Below are 16,129 nucleotides of genomic sequence, written 5' to 3'. Positions count from 1 at the left end.
GCATGGACTTTCCTAAGCAAAGAAGACTGCAAAGCATATTTCCCCACTTGCAGTCTGAAACGATACCATTTATCCTATCACCTCAGGTCTTTACCCCCTCATTCTGTGGATGTGCAAACCAGGCCTTGTATCTTTAGAAATTCAAACTTATTCCACTTTGGAAAAGGACACGGTAGATTAATAGTCGTAGGCTTCATTAGGCTTCAAACGCTTGTTCAACAGATTTTTAATCCTTTTAAAAATCACATTAAGTATTTGGTCATTTCTTCTTGCAACTGGTTCACCACGGCACCTGGTTTGAAATAAGCGGCCGTGGCACAGAGCATACCTGGCAACGGAGAAGTGTTCAAAACTTTAGAGAAATCGGGAAGAACGTTTGGAAATGGGATGCTGATGGTGCTACCGCTGTGCGGGCTGGAGAAGCCACTCGAAGAAGGAGAGACAGAGCCAAAAGAACGTTCTCCCTCTGAACTCCTCTTCTTCTCTGGAAGCGGGGGCTGCGGGTGAGTGTTCGTTGTGTTATTTTGCTGGTTTGGACTGCTCTGGCTGCTGTGTCCAGAAGCTGATGTAAGGAAGGTGTCTGGCAAAAAGCCGCTGTCCACCGGTGATCTCACAGTTTGGGGAGATCCGCTCGCATTCGCCACAAAACCTGCTTGTTTTTCCCCTGCCGGCTGGCCGTCACTAGTATTGGCCCCGCCATAATTCCGAAAAGCTTGGACACTGGAACTAGCCCCAGATTCCTGCTGCAGCCCTGCTGATGAAGTCTCTTGGCTTCCCAATGAACTGATTTGGAGTCCCTTGGTTTGGAATTGGTGCGTGAGTGAGCCATCCGAAGACTCCAGAGTTGCGAAATAACCTCCTACAGACTGGCTGTTGTTTGTTCCGGAAAACTGGGGCATCACAGAGGATTTAGAACTGTTTTGTTGCCAACCATGTTCATCCACAGGAGGACTGTTTGGAACAATAAAAACAAACGAGAAAACGTTTTTTTTTAAATGTTAGGAGCGCTAAATTTACATCTATTATAAAATGACATTTTTACATACTGCAACTCAAGAGTGACCCACAGCTTATTCCAGGTTCCTGATCCTCATAAACACAACTGTATAACAGAAAAGAGCCCAGTAGCACCTTTAAGACTAACCAACTTTACTGTAGCATAAGCTTTTGAGAATCACAGTTCTCTTTGTCAGATGCAAGAATGAAGAGAAGAAAATAGAAAAGAGTCCAGTAGCACCTTTAAGACTAACCAACTTTACTGTAGCATAAGCTTTCAAGAATCAGTTTTCTGATTAAGAGAACTGTGATTCTCGAAAGCTTATGCTGCAGTAAAGTTGGTTAGTCTTAAAGGTGCTACTGGACTCTTTTCTATTTTGCTACTATAGACTAACACGGCTAACTCCGCTGGATCTACAACTGTATAAGTGTGTCTGCAAATCCGTTTCTCACATCCATGATTACCTAACGAGGCTCTTTCATCAGAAAAGACTGAGACTTCCAACGTTTTCTGAACTTTATATATTGGAGGCCAGAAGTATTTCCAATCATAACCAGTGGTAGCCACATAACTGTCCTGGAAGAGGCAGTTGTAAGGTCTGTGCAGATACCATTTTCCTACCACCACTTCCCTAAAAGGCAGTTCGTATCATGACCCCCCCTCCCCCTGCTCACACATCATAAACCTTCCTTCACAGGTCTGGTGGCTTCCCAGGCAGTTATAGGAAGTCACAACCCATCACCTGTCTAACCTCTAATTTTCAGGCAGAGTGTCCTGACCCAAATACACACACGGTCTTCTCTCCTTTTTCCTAGACAGGCAGCCTATATTCCCTACATTCACTTCCCCTCACCCAGCTACTGCCCAGAGCTACTGAGGAAAGGTATCTTAGAGCCGTTCAAGTGTCATTCGTCACTTGTAGCTTGGCCCGTAGTGTTTACTTCTCATACACACTGCCACTATTTCTTTAAATCGTTGTGAGAAGGGTGTTTGAGGTTTGTGCATGTGATATTTTCCCTTCGCCAACAATATCGAGCCAGCCATGGTTAAAACTAAAACAAGAATAACTTTTATTTATAACATAGAATGTAGGAGTGAATGATTTTAAAACACATATATATTGTGGCTAAACAGTGAATGTTTCAATATATCAGAAAAAGTATTAACAGCCAACTGTATCTCCACTGCCTCTCTTAGCAGCTTCCCAAAATCTTCTCCCTCAGTAACTGCCTTCCAACGGACTTTTCAACTGTCACTTGTCCAGCATTCCACCAGCTCTCATTGGCTGTTCCCCAGGGGAGGCAGAGCTGGAATTCTTCCTTGTAAGGAAAACTTCTCATTTTAAACACGGGCATTTTTATGACCCAAAACTAACTTTGGACCCAAACCCACAGCAGTGCTTATGTCGTGCAGGAAAACTTCCTAAGCGATTTTGCTCTTTACTTAGTAGAACATGGGCACAAAGAGGGCTCTCCAGACAGGACAGAGCAAGTTTCCTTCAAATAAGTTCAGCTAACATTAAGCCCTTGCTTTCCTGCCTGCTAGCTCTCTCTCCTTTCCCCTTGCTGTCCCCCTCCCCTGCAAAATTCAAGCTGTATTTTTGGGCGGGAGGAGACCATGTTTGGGCTTACCTAACCCCGTAAAGTTCCATGACCACAAATGGATGTCTATTAAATTATACTTTCCAGGTTGAAATTCAGAAACACTGAATTTTGTGCAGATAAAACTAAACTTCAGAAACTGGGCAAAAACACTGATCAGCAAATGAATTATTTCAATAAAGAATGACAGAGTAAATCTGAAAGTGATGGAGAACAGGTCTGCATTGTAGAAATGAAAAGACGGGAAATTAACTAGGCAGTTGGAGAGGGAGAGGAGGGGTTTGGGATTTCTTTAAAGAGTCTCTTTCTTGGACATGAATACCAAGAGACCTGCATGCTACACAATAATGGCCCACACATCAGAGTAGAGGAAATGACATATTCCCCTCCCCACCCATTCTACCACAATAAACACTAAGTCCATCTGATGGGGAAATCCCTTCTTTAGTAAGGAGGGAGGGGGAATCAAAAGCATTCAAAAATAGCTTTTCTACTCCCCCCTCCTTGCAACCTGGTCTAGCAGTGCTTTGGCACAAAGATCTCAGCTCTTGCAGGATTTTTTTGCAAACAAAAGGTTGCATCCTACACTCCTTCTGTCAGCTAAGTACAGAGGCTCTCTTCCACTGGAGGAAGAGTCCTAGAGCAAGAGGAAAGCTTTGAATTTTGCTGAATGGAAAGTTAGGATGTACATCCTGATCTCTATCTTCTCTTTCCTAGCTAGCTTCAATATTTACCTCGTACAAGGGTCAGTGCAAGTGACGTCCATCAGCTTATCATAAAGGGACATCCAGTTCAATGGAGCCCAGGTGGGAAGTACAATGTAGATGGCCACCCCAGAACGCATCTGTACCACATCAGCTATACAGGCAGAAAGTGATTTCTTCATGTGGCTCTCTCTCCCTTGGTGGGCAGAGCTATTTATGTATTTTATTTACTTCATTCATACTCCATCTGAACGCAAAGCTGCTTACATCATTCTCCTCTCTTCCATTTTATCCTTACAACAACCCTGTGAGGTGTGTTCGGCTGTGGGTGACTGGCCAAAAGTCACCCTGTAAGCTTCCACAGCAGTGCAGGGATTCGTACCTGGGACAGCCTAGGCTGACACTCTAATGAGTGCGCCTGGCTCTCAACTGGTAAACTACCAGGATAATCATGGTTATGAATTTAATTAGCACACCAACGGATTTGTGCTCAGAGCCACACTTGATGTTATACAGGCCATGGGTTCAACCTGTGGCTGCCAATACCATTTTACAGAAGAAGTAGACCATTCTGAAACAGCCTGTTTCGGTGCTTGAAAAGGCATTTTTTTAAATGGCTAAATTCTTCTGTAAAACGGAGTTGCAAAACAGAGTAAAATGTCTAATTTGGCCTTCAGTCTTTTAGCTCCTCAAATCCATTTCAGAAACCGTATCTCAGAGACTGAGGAGTGTATATTCTTCCTCTTGCTTCCTTTTTGAGACTAATAAAACAGGAGCCCAGTGGCAAATTAAGAATTAACAATGCTTGATCCAGTGTGAGCTTTTGTGAGTCAGAGCTCACTTCTTCAGATGCAATGGGAAAACAAGAAAAACATTCACATATGTACCCCTGAAATTTACATGAGCGGGGGTGAAGGGAGGAATTCAGCAAAGAGAGGCCTGTTGTCATAAATCAGGTGTGATTCTGTATTTTAGGGTTGGAATGATTTAGCTTCTTATGCCATAAGAGAAGCTACCACAGTACAGGATTCCCTGCCTTCTGGTAGTTTATTGGTTTTATTTATGCAGGTTAACCATTTGTTTGGAGCCCAGAGCCCACTTTTAAAGGTATCGTTGAAATAATTCATCCAGCAACATACTCTCAGCTCAGGCCTCATTATACGGTAATTGGTCAATTAGATTTTGCACTTCTTATTCTGGTATGGGAACCCATGCAGGAGAACTCTTTAGTTAATTAGCATGGCTGTGAATACAGGGCATGCTTTGAGTTTCTTTCTTTTGTGTATTTTGGTTCCTTTGAGTGAAAAGCCTAGTTCTAATGATGGACTTTTCTTTAAGAATGAGTACTAGCTAGCCACTGTTTACTAAATGATAAGTTATTACATGCTTCCTTCAGTATCTTTCTAAAAAATACCCAAATTGAAATTTGGGGAAATCTGACATTATGGCCGTTTTCACAAAACGGCCTATGGCGTCAATACATTATTTTAGGAGGCTATAAAAATTCAATTCCTAGGTGCAATGCAATGCTGATTCAAAAGAAATCTACAGCCCTGACTTTCAGTTAAGCAGGAAGAGAAAGGGTACAAGAGACAGAGAAATCAATAGGCATTCAAGAGTTGATTAAGAGCTTAACATTTTAGCCGGTTGGTACCGGTCAAAAGAAAGGTCATACAGAAAACCCTTAATTTTTGCTGTGATGGGGAAAGAAGCCAATTAGCTGAAAACAGAGATTATAATTAGGCCCTAAGAAATGTGGGAAGGGATCTCAACAGCAGCTGGGCAATGCCGGGGGCATATCAAGGATATAACGTGGCATATTTCACCCAGGGGAAATTTAAGATGAATTTGTACAACTGGTTTTTGAAGTGAAAACTCACCACATGGTAACTTTTCCCTTGAAATCTGGAAATGATCCTGGCCTAACCACTATCTAATGGCATACTGGTTGAAGAAACAAATATTAATCTTGGTCACTGCAGTCTATTTTTTTCTGCATGGATTCTCAGCGGTATGTCGGTCCTTGAACCGCATCTGAGAATTCACACAGGAGCTGTGAACAGGAGCAGAGAGTCACTGCTACCCACCAAAAAAGTTCTCTCGGCATTACCTCCAACGTGGTGGAACCTAGGGCTGAGTCAAGGAACTGGAATTCCTCCCGACTGGATCATGGATTTCCTTGCCACCCAAACGAGGTGCTGGAAATTAAGAGCAGCTGACTACAGTTCCCTTACCTCTCTCCTTTCGAGACAGGGCTGTTGCAAGTGACGGCGCTAGATCGCTGACAGGAAGGATTTGTCGGCATGTCAGTCTGCAGCAAAGCAGAGTGTGGGCCCAGGGGGCTGTCAGACATCACAACAGAGTGGTTGAGAACTTCCAGATAACCTCGAGGTTCTGCAAAGAAGTATATCCGTTAAGGCCCATAAGCTTGCAACTGTATGTCAATATAGTTATATCAGCCACAGCCGTCTGCAGATTGTGCAGGGATAAATACAGGGAGGCAAGAATCGGGTGGATACTCGGTGTACTGCAGGTGCCACGTGCACATTAGTGTACATGTGGAGGTTTCCCTACACAAAATGAATATCCTCTGTTTCCTTCAGTACACAGATCTTGCATAGGATATGGGTGCACGGAAAGTCCTGGGTAGATAGCACCTTGACCATGAGCAAGAGCCTATAGCACCTTAAAGACCGACTAGATTTCTACGGTATGAGCTTTGGGGACTCAAAGCTCCCTTCATCAAAGACAGGTGCTATTGGACCACGATCTTACTCTTCGACAGCAGACCAACACAGCGACACACGTGAAGACACTGCGACCATGGAAATCAAGGCAAGGCACAGCTTGTGAGCCCTACCCACCCCAATTTGTTTCTGCACAAAAATTAATCCGTATTTAATACTGATTGCCCGGAACTGAAACTAACATCATTGGTTTACCCTTGTCATGCCGCATCGATTGGTATACATAAGAAACAAAAATCCAAGGGAGCAAACGGAAAGAGAAGAATGATATCATGGGGTTCGGAAATGAAAAAGCACCGGCTTTTTTTACAGGGTTCAAACCTCAGCTCTCCCGTCGTGAGGTGAGCACTCAGGTTCAACCACACAATGGTTGCAACATGACAAGGAGAATGCAGGCACAGAACATGTGAACCAACCGTCAGAGCAGAATCACCAAGCTACAGGACAGACACACAGCTGCACATGTTGAAAATCCTGGACTATTCTTCACGAGCCGTTCTTAAATTACCCAAACGATGAATAGCTCATTGTATTAGGTGATCATCCAGCAAAATAGCTCTTGTAAACAACTGGGCTGTCAGCAGGAGCATGGGCAGGCCGTAGCCCATCTAACAGAGAAAGTAATCCCTTCCATTCCTCATGGTAGTTTTGTCCAACAGAAAACCCACTAAAGGTACTAATGAACTGCAAAAGTTGCACTGTAAACATTGTGAGGCCTTTAAAAAGAGCTGATGCAGATAGCTGGAACGTAGCGAATAGTTGGAGGGGAACATTGTTTTCAGAAAGCAAAAGCTAGTTTTGCTTGCTTAAGCAATCTTCAACCTTAGCTACATTTTCTGGATATTTTCATGTTTGCTGATGCAAAGCCTAGATTAATTGAACCCTCCCAGCTAGGTTTAAAGACACAAACCAAAACAACAAAATACCTGCTGTTCATTATTACTTAAAAGCATACAACCCAATCAGAAGTGGCCAGCGGTGTGTAAAACCAACGTGGCACTAAACGCACAATCAGCCCAACAGCATGAAAATAAACCACTAAGTCAGAAAGAAAGAAAGAAAGAAAGAAAGAAAGAAAGAAAGAAAGAAAGAAAGAAAGAAAGAAAGAAAGAAAGAAAGAAAGAAAGAAAGAAAGAAAGAATACAGTAGCACTAGCTCCAAGTGGCTTGAAGACGTTTCAAAACAAAAAGATTTTAAGTACACTTGGGCTGATTCCGCACACGTTGGATAATGCACTTTCAATGCACTTTATCAATCGTTTGAGGTGGATTTTTTGTTTCGCACACAAAAAAATCCATTCCAAATTATCTATAAAGAGGATTGGAAGTGCATTATCCAACGTGTGCGGAATCAGCCTTGGAGAAATCAGGAGGATGCTAGGAGAGGGAGCTCCAGAGGGAGGGAAGGAGCCACCACTAAAAAGGCTTCAGATATGAGGGCTCTTACCCACACTTTGGCAACTGAACACACACTGGGGGACTCTTCTCAAAGCACAAGATCATTATGCCTATTGTTTTTTCTGCACAACAACCCTGTGAGGTGGGTTAGGTTGACCCAAGACCACTCAGCAAGCTTCCACGGCACAGTGAGAAATCGAACCGGGGTCGCCTAGATTTTAGTCCGTCACTCTAGCCACTACACCATACTGGCTTTCCAAGTGACAGTTAAAAGGAACACATCTGCGAATCCCCTTTGAAATACATATTTAAAGGGATGCAGTTGTAAATAGCATTCTGTGTTGTGTAACCCTGCAAAATTGCCAAATATCTTGGAAACCACCTTGTGCATAGCAGGCATTCTTCTATTTATTTACTACACCTTTATCCCCCCCTTCCTCCAAGAAGCTTAGGGCAGGGTACATCAATCTCCCTTCCAGTATTTTATCCTCACAACTCTCTGAGAAAAGTTAGGCTGAGTGAATAGGACTAACCTAAGGTCACTCAAGCAATCTTCATAGTGCGGTAGGGGCTTGAACCTGGGTCCTCCCGGATCCTAAACCACTACACCAAGCTGACGTTCATGAACTCTTCCGGGGAAATGTAGGCTATATGTTCTCCCACTAAGCTGTTACTAACATTCTGTTACTTTCAAGCAAGAGGGAAGTTAAATGTATTACAGGATTTGAGATTCCCCTACCACCGGAGATTATTTTCTTAGATCAGTGGGATAAACATCAAGTCCCCATTCCCCCGATAAGAAAAGATCTCATAGGCACTTTGCTAGAAGCAGCAAAAAGTGCAATAGCCACACACTAGAAAACAAAATCCATTCCTTCGATTGATAACTGGTATTCTAAAATATGGGACCATTATATCTCTGAAAAAACTGTATGATAAACTGTATCAGGCAGAACATTTCCTGAACACAACAAACTTTATTGAAAAATGGTTCCCTTTCTTTGATTACTTAGAGCAGAACCACAAGTGACAAAAGGCACAGGTTGGACACTTGTCAGCTTCCCTCAAGTTTTGATGGGAAATGTAGGCATCCTGGTCTTGCAGCTTGGCTCTCCGACTGCTGTCCAATGGACTTTTCAACTGTCACTTGTTCAACATTCTGCCAAGCGGCCTACATTTCCCATCAAAACTTGATGGAAGCTGACAAGTGTCCAATCTGTGCCTTTTGTCACTTGTGGTTCTGCTCTTAGAAACTAATAGTTCTCTACCTGGATTAAAAATCTTTAACTTATATGCAAATATATTGTAGCACCATGTTTGATACTGTTAACATATTCTCTCCGAAAAAAACAATTATATAACTAGATACATCCAGTTTTTTAGAGAGCTACACATTGTTTATATTAATTATTATTACCAGGACTTTTTTTCTGGGAAAAGAGGTGGTGGAACTCAGTGGGTTGCCCTGGGAGAAAATGGTCACATGGCTGGTGGCCCCGCCCCCTGATCTCCAGACAGAGGGGAGTTTAGATTGCCCTCCGCACCGCTGGAGCGGCTCGGAGGGCAATCTCAACTCCCCTCTGCCTGGAGATCGGGGGGTGGGGCTACCAGCCATGTGACCATTTTCAAGAGGTGCCGGAACAAAAGCCCTGGTTATTACTAATATTATTGTTATTGCTATCTATTGCTATCTCAATGTTGTTATAGATTTTACAATTTCAATAAAATTATATTTTTTTTAAAAAAGCATGACCTCCCCTGCAAAAAAAAAACAAAAAACCCTCACGTTGGGGCTACAGAAAAGAGCAAGAGTCCAGCAGCACCTGTAAGAATAACAAAGTTTGTGGTAGGGTGTATTGGGGCTACGGTGACAAACAGCCAGGGCAATACATTCAGATTTGGAATCAGTTCTCCGTATCTATTTTCACCAGGAGCACGCACCACCACCCCAAGAGCATCCGCAAGCATACTCTTTTCTCTCATGTAAGTGAACGGTTCCTTTATATGGGGAAGCGACAATTTGGGGGTCCTCTTTTGCTGAAGGTAAACCAGAGGTTCCACCTTGTGATGTTGGGGCCTCCCTAAGAGATACCACTGAGGGTGAATTGGCACCACATTGCTCTCTGTATGGAGCACAATACCCCACCCCCCAAATCCCTGCGATATAAAAAGCCTCCTTTCATCCATTTTGCTAATATTTTCAGAAAATTCCACCATTTTACATGGGAAGTCACAAGCTAAAGTGAGAAAGCAAGGAAGAATCACACTTGCAGAGCGTAAAAGCAGCCTGCCTCGTTCACCTACCCGGTGCCCTGATAATCAGTACAGAAACTGAGGCTGGTCTCCGGAAAGCCGCTTCGTCTGCATTCAATTAAGAACAAGCCCACTGAGCATCTGGACTGTGTTCTCCATTGTCACACTCAGACACAACAATTAACCCTTTTGTAATCAAGGGGGCCAACATCTGTACAGAACAGGGGTCTCTCCGGATTCCCACGAACAGCCATCAATCAAAGGAGCAGCTGTTCTTTCCAGAACCAGTTAAGTGCCTTTTTCACATGTGTTCCAACAGCCTGAGCAGCAATGCCGTACCATGAAATGTGATGCTGCATAGAGGTACCTGCAAATGATGTTACTATGATGTTTGATGTACGGTCACTTTGCAGCAGTTCAGAATCTGTTCTACACCTGCAAGGGAGTCAAGGGAAGCAGATACGGGTTTTGTCCATCTTTCCCGCATTCTTTCCCCTTGCGCACAGTGCGTGAATTTTTTTTAAGTCGCTGCCCAGTCGCTGCTAGCCCGCGTTCTGTCCATGCATAATCAAATATTCCTGTTCTGCTTCTGTGTCCTCCTCTTCCTTTTCCCCAGGAGCTGATTGGTCTATCCACTGGTAACAAAACCTACCCTTCTAAGCTCCCCAAACCCTTTATCCACCATTTTTTTTGTTTAGCAAAAGCACAGTAACATTGCAACGTAAACACAATTAATCACCAGATTTGATTAAGCTCTTCAAAAACGTCAGCATGAGCTTGTTACAATTAAGGGTGTGCACCCCGAAAAAATTCAGGTTTCCTGCTTTGGGTTTACCTGAAGCAGAAAAAACATTTGGAAATACCCAAAACCCGAAGCGGTGATCACACATGCCAACTTCAGAATAGATTGACCTGAATTTGATGACAGCATCCAGAGCTTTTTTTCAGTTGGAACGCAGCGGAACAGAGTTCTGGAACCTCTTGAAAATGGCCACATGGCTGGCAGCTCCACCCCCTGATCTCCAGACAGAGGGGAGTTGAGATTGCCCTCTTTGCTGAGCAGGGGGCGGGCCACCAGCCATGTAACCATTTTCGCCGAGGGCAATTTAAACTTTTAAAAACTCCCCCCTTGTTCCAGCTGACCCAAAGTGACATCATTGGCCCTGGGAGTGTGAGCGCTTTGCATGCGCGCATGTGGTGCCAGGGCCTCCACCTCCAGCCAAGAGTTTCCCCCTATGCTGGCAACCCACTGAGTTCCACCACCTCTTTTCCCAGAAAAAAGCCCTGGGGATAGCAGTATCCTAATTCAAGAAAGGCAGGTACCCCTGTTAAGTCTGTAGCAGGGGGGTTCCAATTTGTTTCAACCCAAGGGCACCTTTGGAATTCTCACACAGTGTGGTGAACTCTGTGGGAGGCAGAGCCAGCAACACACTGGTGGCTGCCGTTTACTTGCAGCCATACAATGAAGATCCTTGTTCTGTGGCAACAGCTCCTGCTGACGAAACATTTTTAAAAATCCAGAAAGCCAATCAAATTTCCAACAGCCAATCAGATTCCTCATTGGGCAGTAGCCCCACCTAAGTCCTCCCACTTCCTAAAAATACTTGATGGACACCGGGAAAGGAGTCAAGGGGCACCATGTTGGAGACCTCTGGTCTGTAGCAACAGCATGAAGAACAAGAGCAGTGGAGCCTAACAAAGGAAAATGTGTTAGCCTTTGAAGGTGCCCCTGGACTTCTGTTTTATTTAACTGCAGCCTAAAGGTTGGATAAAGAAAAAGCAAGTAGAAGTGCTCTCTCAGAAGGCAGGCTCTCACCCTGCGCCCACTGTACTTGACGCAGGAGGGTGGGTGAGGAATCGTGAAAAGGAGAATTCTGACTGCCCTGACTCCATTCAACTGGGATAAAGGGATGCAAGTTCTGGAATTCGACTGAGAGCCAAGCTACAAGTGACAAATGACACTTGAACGGCAAGTGGATTGAGTGGAGGGCAAGTGAACAGGGAGAAATACGCTTGCCATTCAAGTGTCATTCGTCACTTGTAGCTTGGCCCTGAGAGCAGAACCACAAGTGACAAAAGGCACAGGTTGGACACTTGTCAGCTTCCCTCAAGTTTTGGCGGGAAATGTAGGCGTCCTGGTCTCGCAGCTTGGCTCTCCGACTGCTGTCCAATGGACTTTTCAACTGTCACTTGTCCAACATTCCGCCAAGCTGCCTACATTTCCCGCCAAAACTTGAGGGAAGCTGACAAGTGTCCAAACTGTGTCATTCGTCACTTGTGGTTCTGCTCTGAGTTTCAAACTGTGTTGTTCTTTCGCAGCCCCGTCCAGCTATATTTAAGACACCAGGCCCATTCGCTTTCCTTCCTCGGCCTGTGCTATATTTTGCAGGGCTGACGGCAAAACTACTACATCACGGCAGAAAACAATTGAATTCTTTTAAGAAGGGCCCGTGCTAAAAGCAGAACTGGCACGGGACGACGCTGTGTAACGCCGGACAGTTCCTTAGCAACCCCCTTACACGTCTCAAGACCACCACAATTACAGACTGCAACATGAATGGAAATAACCTGAGGATAGCTAAAACACTGAAGGCGAGGGCTGGGGGTAGGGGGAGAGAAGGCTCTTCCCTACCCCCACGCCTTCCTGTTCACAAGGACAAGAGATACTGTGGCCATTATGAAGTTCTTCTGCATGAACCATTTTATTCTTCTCTCCCTCCTTCTCTCCGACAATACGGTGCTAAAGGAGCAGACAGCAGACAGGGCGACAGTGCAAGGCAGACACTGTTTCATGCACCAGGACTCCAGGCACACTTTCAAAGCACTGACATCCATTTATGCCATCTGTAGCGTCTGGCTTCGAGTCTGAGGCGGTTTTAAAGTGCTTGGCCAGACGGAAATAGCTGAACTGGTTTTTCAGTTCATATGAGGTCTATTTTCTTTGCCAGAACTTTATCCTGAACTAGATTTTCCTGAGGAACGGATGCAAGCTCCCACTCCCATTAGGCACATAATGCATTGACAGCAACACAAGAAGCATAGTTCTTTTGTCATGAACGACCAGAAGACGGTTTTATGAGCACACAGCTGGGCGACTTGAGAGCATCTCCTTATTTAAATCACAAGCAGTTTTCCGTCCGAGACTGACAGGGCAATCCTACAGTAAGTCACTCCCCTCTACGTACACTGAAGTCAATTGACTTAGACTGGAGTAACTCTTCATAGGACTGCACAGTAAATCTGCTGAAAATCCAACATGGACAACCAGCAGCAGTGAGAAAGGGCAGGAGTGAGCAGCAGACCAGCAGCATGGGGGGGGAGAGATGGTTCACCTGCCCCCTAAAGAGAAACAGCTCTTGCCACTGCATTCCCACGTCTCATGGGTTCTGGCCAAGTAAATATCTCTGGATGGAAGAGATGTAGAAAATACCTTAAGAAGGCCGATCTCCAACTACGTTTGCCATTGGCTGCTTCCACACATGTTGGATAATCCACTTTCAATACTCTTTAGTGGACATTTGGACTGCTTTTCCATGTGTGGAACAAAAAATCCACTTCCAAAGGATTGCTAAAGTGCATTGAAAGTGCATTATTCAACATGTGCAGAAATGGTCATTGTCTCTGGAGTGGGGAAAAGAAACGATCGCTGTTGGGAGATTTATTGTGTTCCATTCTCAACACATTCTGGAATCATCCTAAACTAATGTTGGAGCTTCTGTGAAGCTGTTACTATTATGACTAGGCACCAGGGTTTTTTTTTTCTGGGAAAAGAGGTGGTGGAACTCAGTGGGTTGCCCTCGGAGAAAATGGTCACATGGCTGGTGGCTCCGCCCCATGATCTCCAGACAGAGGGGAGTTTGAATTGCCCTCCACACCGCTGACTCCCCTCTGTCTGGAGATCAGGGGGTGGGGCCACCAGCCATGTGACCATTTTCAAGAGGTGCCGGAATGCCGTTCCACCGCATTCCAGCTGAACAAAAGCCCTGCTAGGCACCTCTCCTCTGAGAAGCTCACAGTTGCTCATGTGTGGTATTCAGGTAGTATGCCATCCCACTCAAGCCCAGCTGAAGAACCACAATGTGACTTGTCTCTGAAGATTTGGGTACTTTCAGTATGACCCTCCATATACAGGTCAAATCAAAGCAGAAATGTCCCCTTGTTTGAGGTTCACAACTCCTACTGAAAAACAGCATTTTGAAATACAGGTGTAGAAAAGATGACAAAAAGAGGGTCCAACATTAAATCTCTTTTAGCTCATCTGCCCAGACTCCTCCAGGACAGCAATCGCAAGGCTTTAAAAGTAACTTCACCCTCATCGATTTCCTGTGGCTTTCAGCCCTAAGCAGTCAGGACAGGACAGAAGCAGTGGCAGAAGAGAACAATGCCTCGACCTAACCTTCATTGAAACAAAAAATTAGCATAAAAATCACCCAGCTCTTGAGAACCGATTTCCTTCTGGGCTTTTAAAATACCAGCTGCTGTGTTACTTATCCAAAGAAAGATTTAGAATTAATTGACCAATGGAGCACCTTCACAGGATGTGCATGGTTTTTCATTGAGGCTGTGGAGCTCGGTGCCCACAGAGAAGATACAATAGAGGAACCAACCGGTACAGATGCAATCAATTGGAGTTTCACCCTGCAAAGGATAAAAGGCTTGGGGAGGGGGGATCATGTGACAAAATACAAGGGGTGGCATGCTTTGCGACCAAGTGCACAGGGGGATGAGAACACAAATCAGGCACAGCAATCACAACTGACAGAGGGGGAAGGTTGTGGGGGAGGGCGGGGGCACATTCTACCAAAGTCGCCAAATTAAGCAGGGGCAACAAAGCAGACGCAAAAGAGGTTCTTTTTAATTTTAAAAAAAGGCTTGAAGTATATAAACTAGAAGAGTCCAGTAGCACCTTTAAGACTAACCAACTTTACTGTAGCATAAGCTTTCGAGAATCACAGCTTTCTTTGTCAGATGCATCTGACAAAGAGAACTGTGGTTCTCAAAAGCTTATGCTACAATAAAATTGGTTAGTCTTAAAGGTGCTACTGGACTCTTTTCTGTTTTGCTCCTACAGACTAACACTGCTTAACTCCTCTGGATAAATAAACTAAATAACAAAAATGACAACAGGATTTTGTGGCTGGTGACAGAGTAGGGAATTCTTTCAGTACCAATGGCTAAATTAGAAATAACTCAAAAGTTAAGTAGAATTTACTGCATTTTTATCTTCTCACTTTTCTCCCCAACCGGAAACCAAAGCGGGTGACAGCATTCTCCTCTCCATTTTATCCACACAACAATTCTGTGGCTGGTAGGCTAGGCGGAGGGTGTGTGACTGGCCCAAGGTTACCAAGCAAGCTTCCAGTGGGGATTTGCAACGGGAGTCTCCCAGGCCCTGGTTCAACTATGGACAGATAAAAACCATACTATGTTTACAGCACTTTTCCCATTAGAGCCTCAACACCTTTGCATATAACCTCACAAGAACTGTGTTATTGATACAATATCGTATTCCGGACAGGGGAAGGAGTGGTTCTAAGAAAGAAGTTTACTTTGATGATGATCAGGGCTTTTTTTCTGGGAAAAGAGGTGGTGGAACTCAAGACTGCACAATGACATCACTTTGGGTCAGCTGGAACAAGGGGGGAGTTTTTTAAAGCTTAAATCGCCCTCGGCGAAAATGGTCACATGGCTGGTGGCCCCGCCCCCTGATCTCCAGACAGAGGGGAGTTGAGATTGTGTCCATGCCAGTGGTGCAGAGGGCAATCTCAACTCCCCTCTGTCTGGAGATCAGGGGGTGGGGCCACCGGCCATGTGACCATTTTCAAGAGGTTCCAGAACTCCGTTCTACCGCGTTCCAGCTGGAAAAAAATCCTGGCTGCTGATACATGCTGTAAGCAAAGCCGGCCCAGTAATAACCAAATATTATGCACTACAACCTTTACATGAAGATGAGCAATCTTATAATGGTATGAGAGTCCCTGTTTTTCATCTCTAACATACAGCGCATACAACCATACACGGGAGGGAAAACAAACCTTCAGTGCATGACAAGCATTCTTCATCTGAAGTAGATGGAGCTTGATTGATTTCAACTGAATCACTCCCTTCAACGCTTTCTATTTTTCTTATTCTTTAGAGAAACGAACTCCAGTGAGCAAAATATGCAAGTCTTAGCACGTTGGGCGGAAAAGGCTTAAAGAGGCTCTGCGAGGGCTTCAGGGAGGCCCCTACGGTCCTAGGAATGTGCCGTTGCTAAACGCCTCCCCAACATAATTCCAGCAGGGTAGCCACGTTAGTCTATTGTAGCAAAACAAAAACAGAAGTCCCAGCGGCACCTTGCAGGCATTTATTTCCGTACGAGCTTTCGTCAGGCAAGAGCTCATTTCTTCAGCGCGCACTCCTCCACAACATATTAGAGCACACTGGGACG

At 44.7% G+C, this 16,129-nt stretch overlaps 1 protein-coding gene across 1 annotated transcript in view; it reads right to left on the bottom strand.

Moving 5' to 3' along the window:
• TNS3 (tensin 3) overlaps positions 1-16,129 on the bottom strand; it is a 361,185-nt gene that overhangs the window by 19,640 nt on the left and 325,416 nt on the right. The window contains exons 23-24 of the mRNA XM_054991056.1: positions 5,537-5,696; positions 329-951 (exon numbers count right to left, since the gene is read on the bottom strand). Coding sequence (XP_054847031.1) covers positions 329-951; positions 5,537-5,696 — 783 coding nt within the window. The remainder of the gene's footprint in view (positions 1-328; positions 952-5,536; positions 5,697-16,129) is intronic.

This window comes from Eublepharis macularius, chromosome 11 (genome assembly GCF_028583425.1).
Source record: "Eublepharis macularius isolate TG4126 chromosome 11, MPM_Emac_v1.0, whole genome shotgun sequence".
NCBI lineage: Eukaryota > Metazoa > Chordata > Lepidosauria > Squamata > Eublepharidae > Eublepharis > Eublepharis macularius.
Note: the sequence above shows the minus strand (reverse complement) of the source record. Positions and strands in the feature narration are given on the sequence as shown.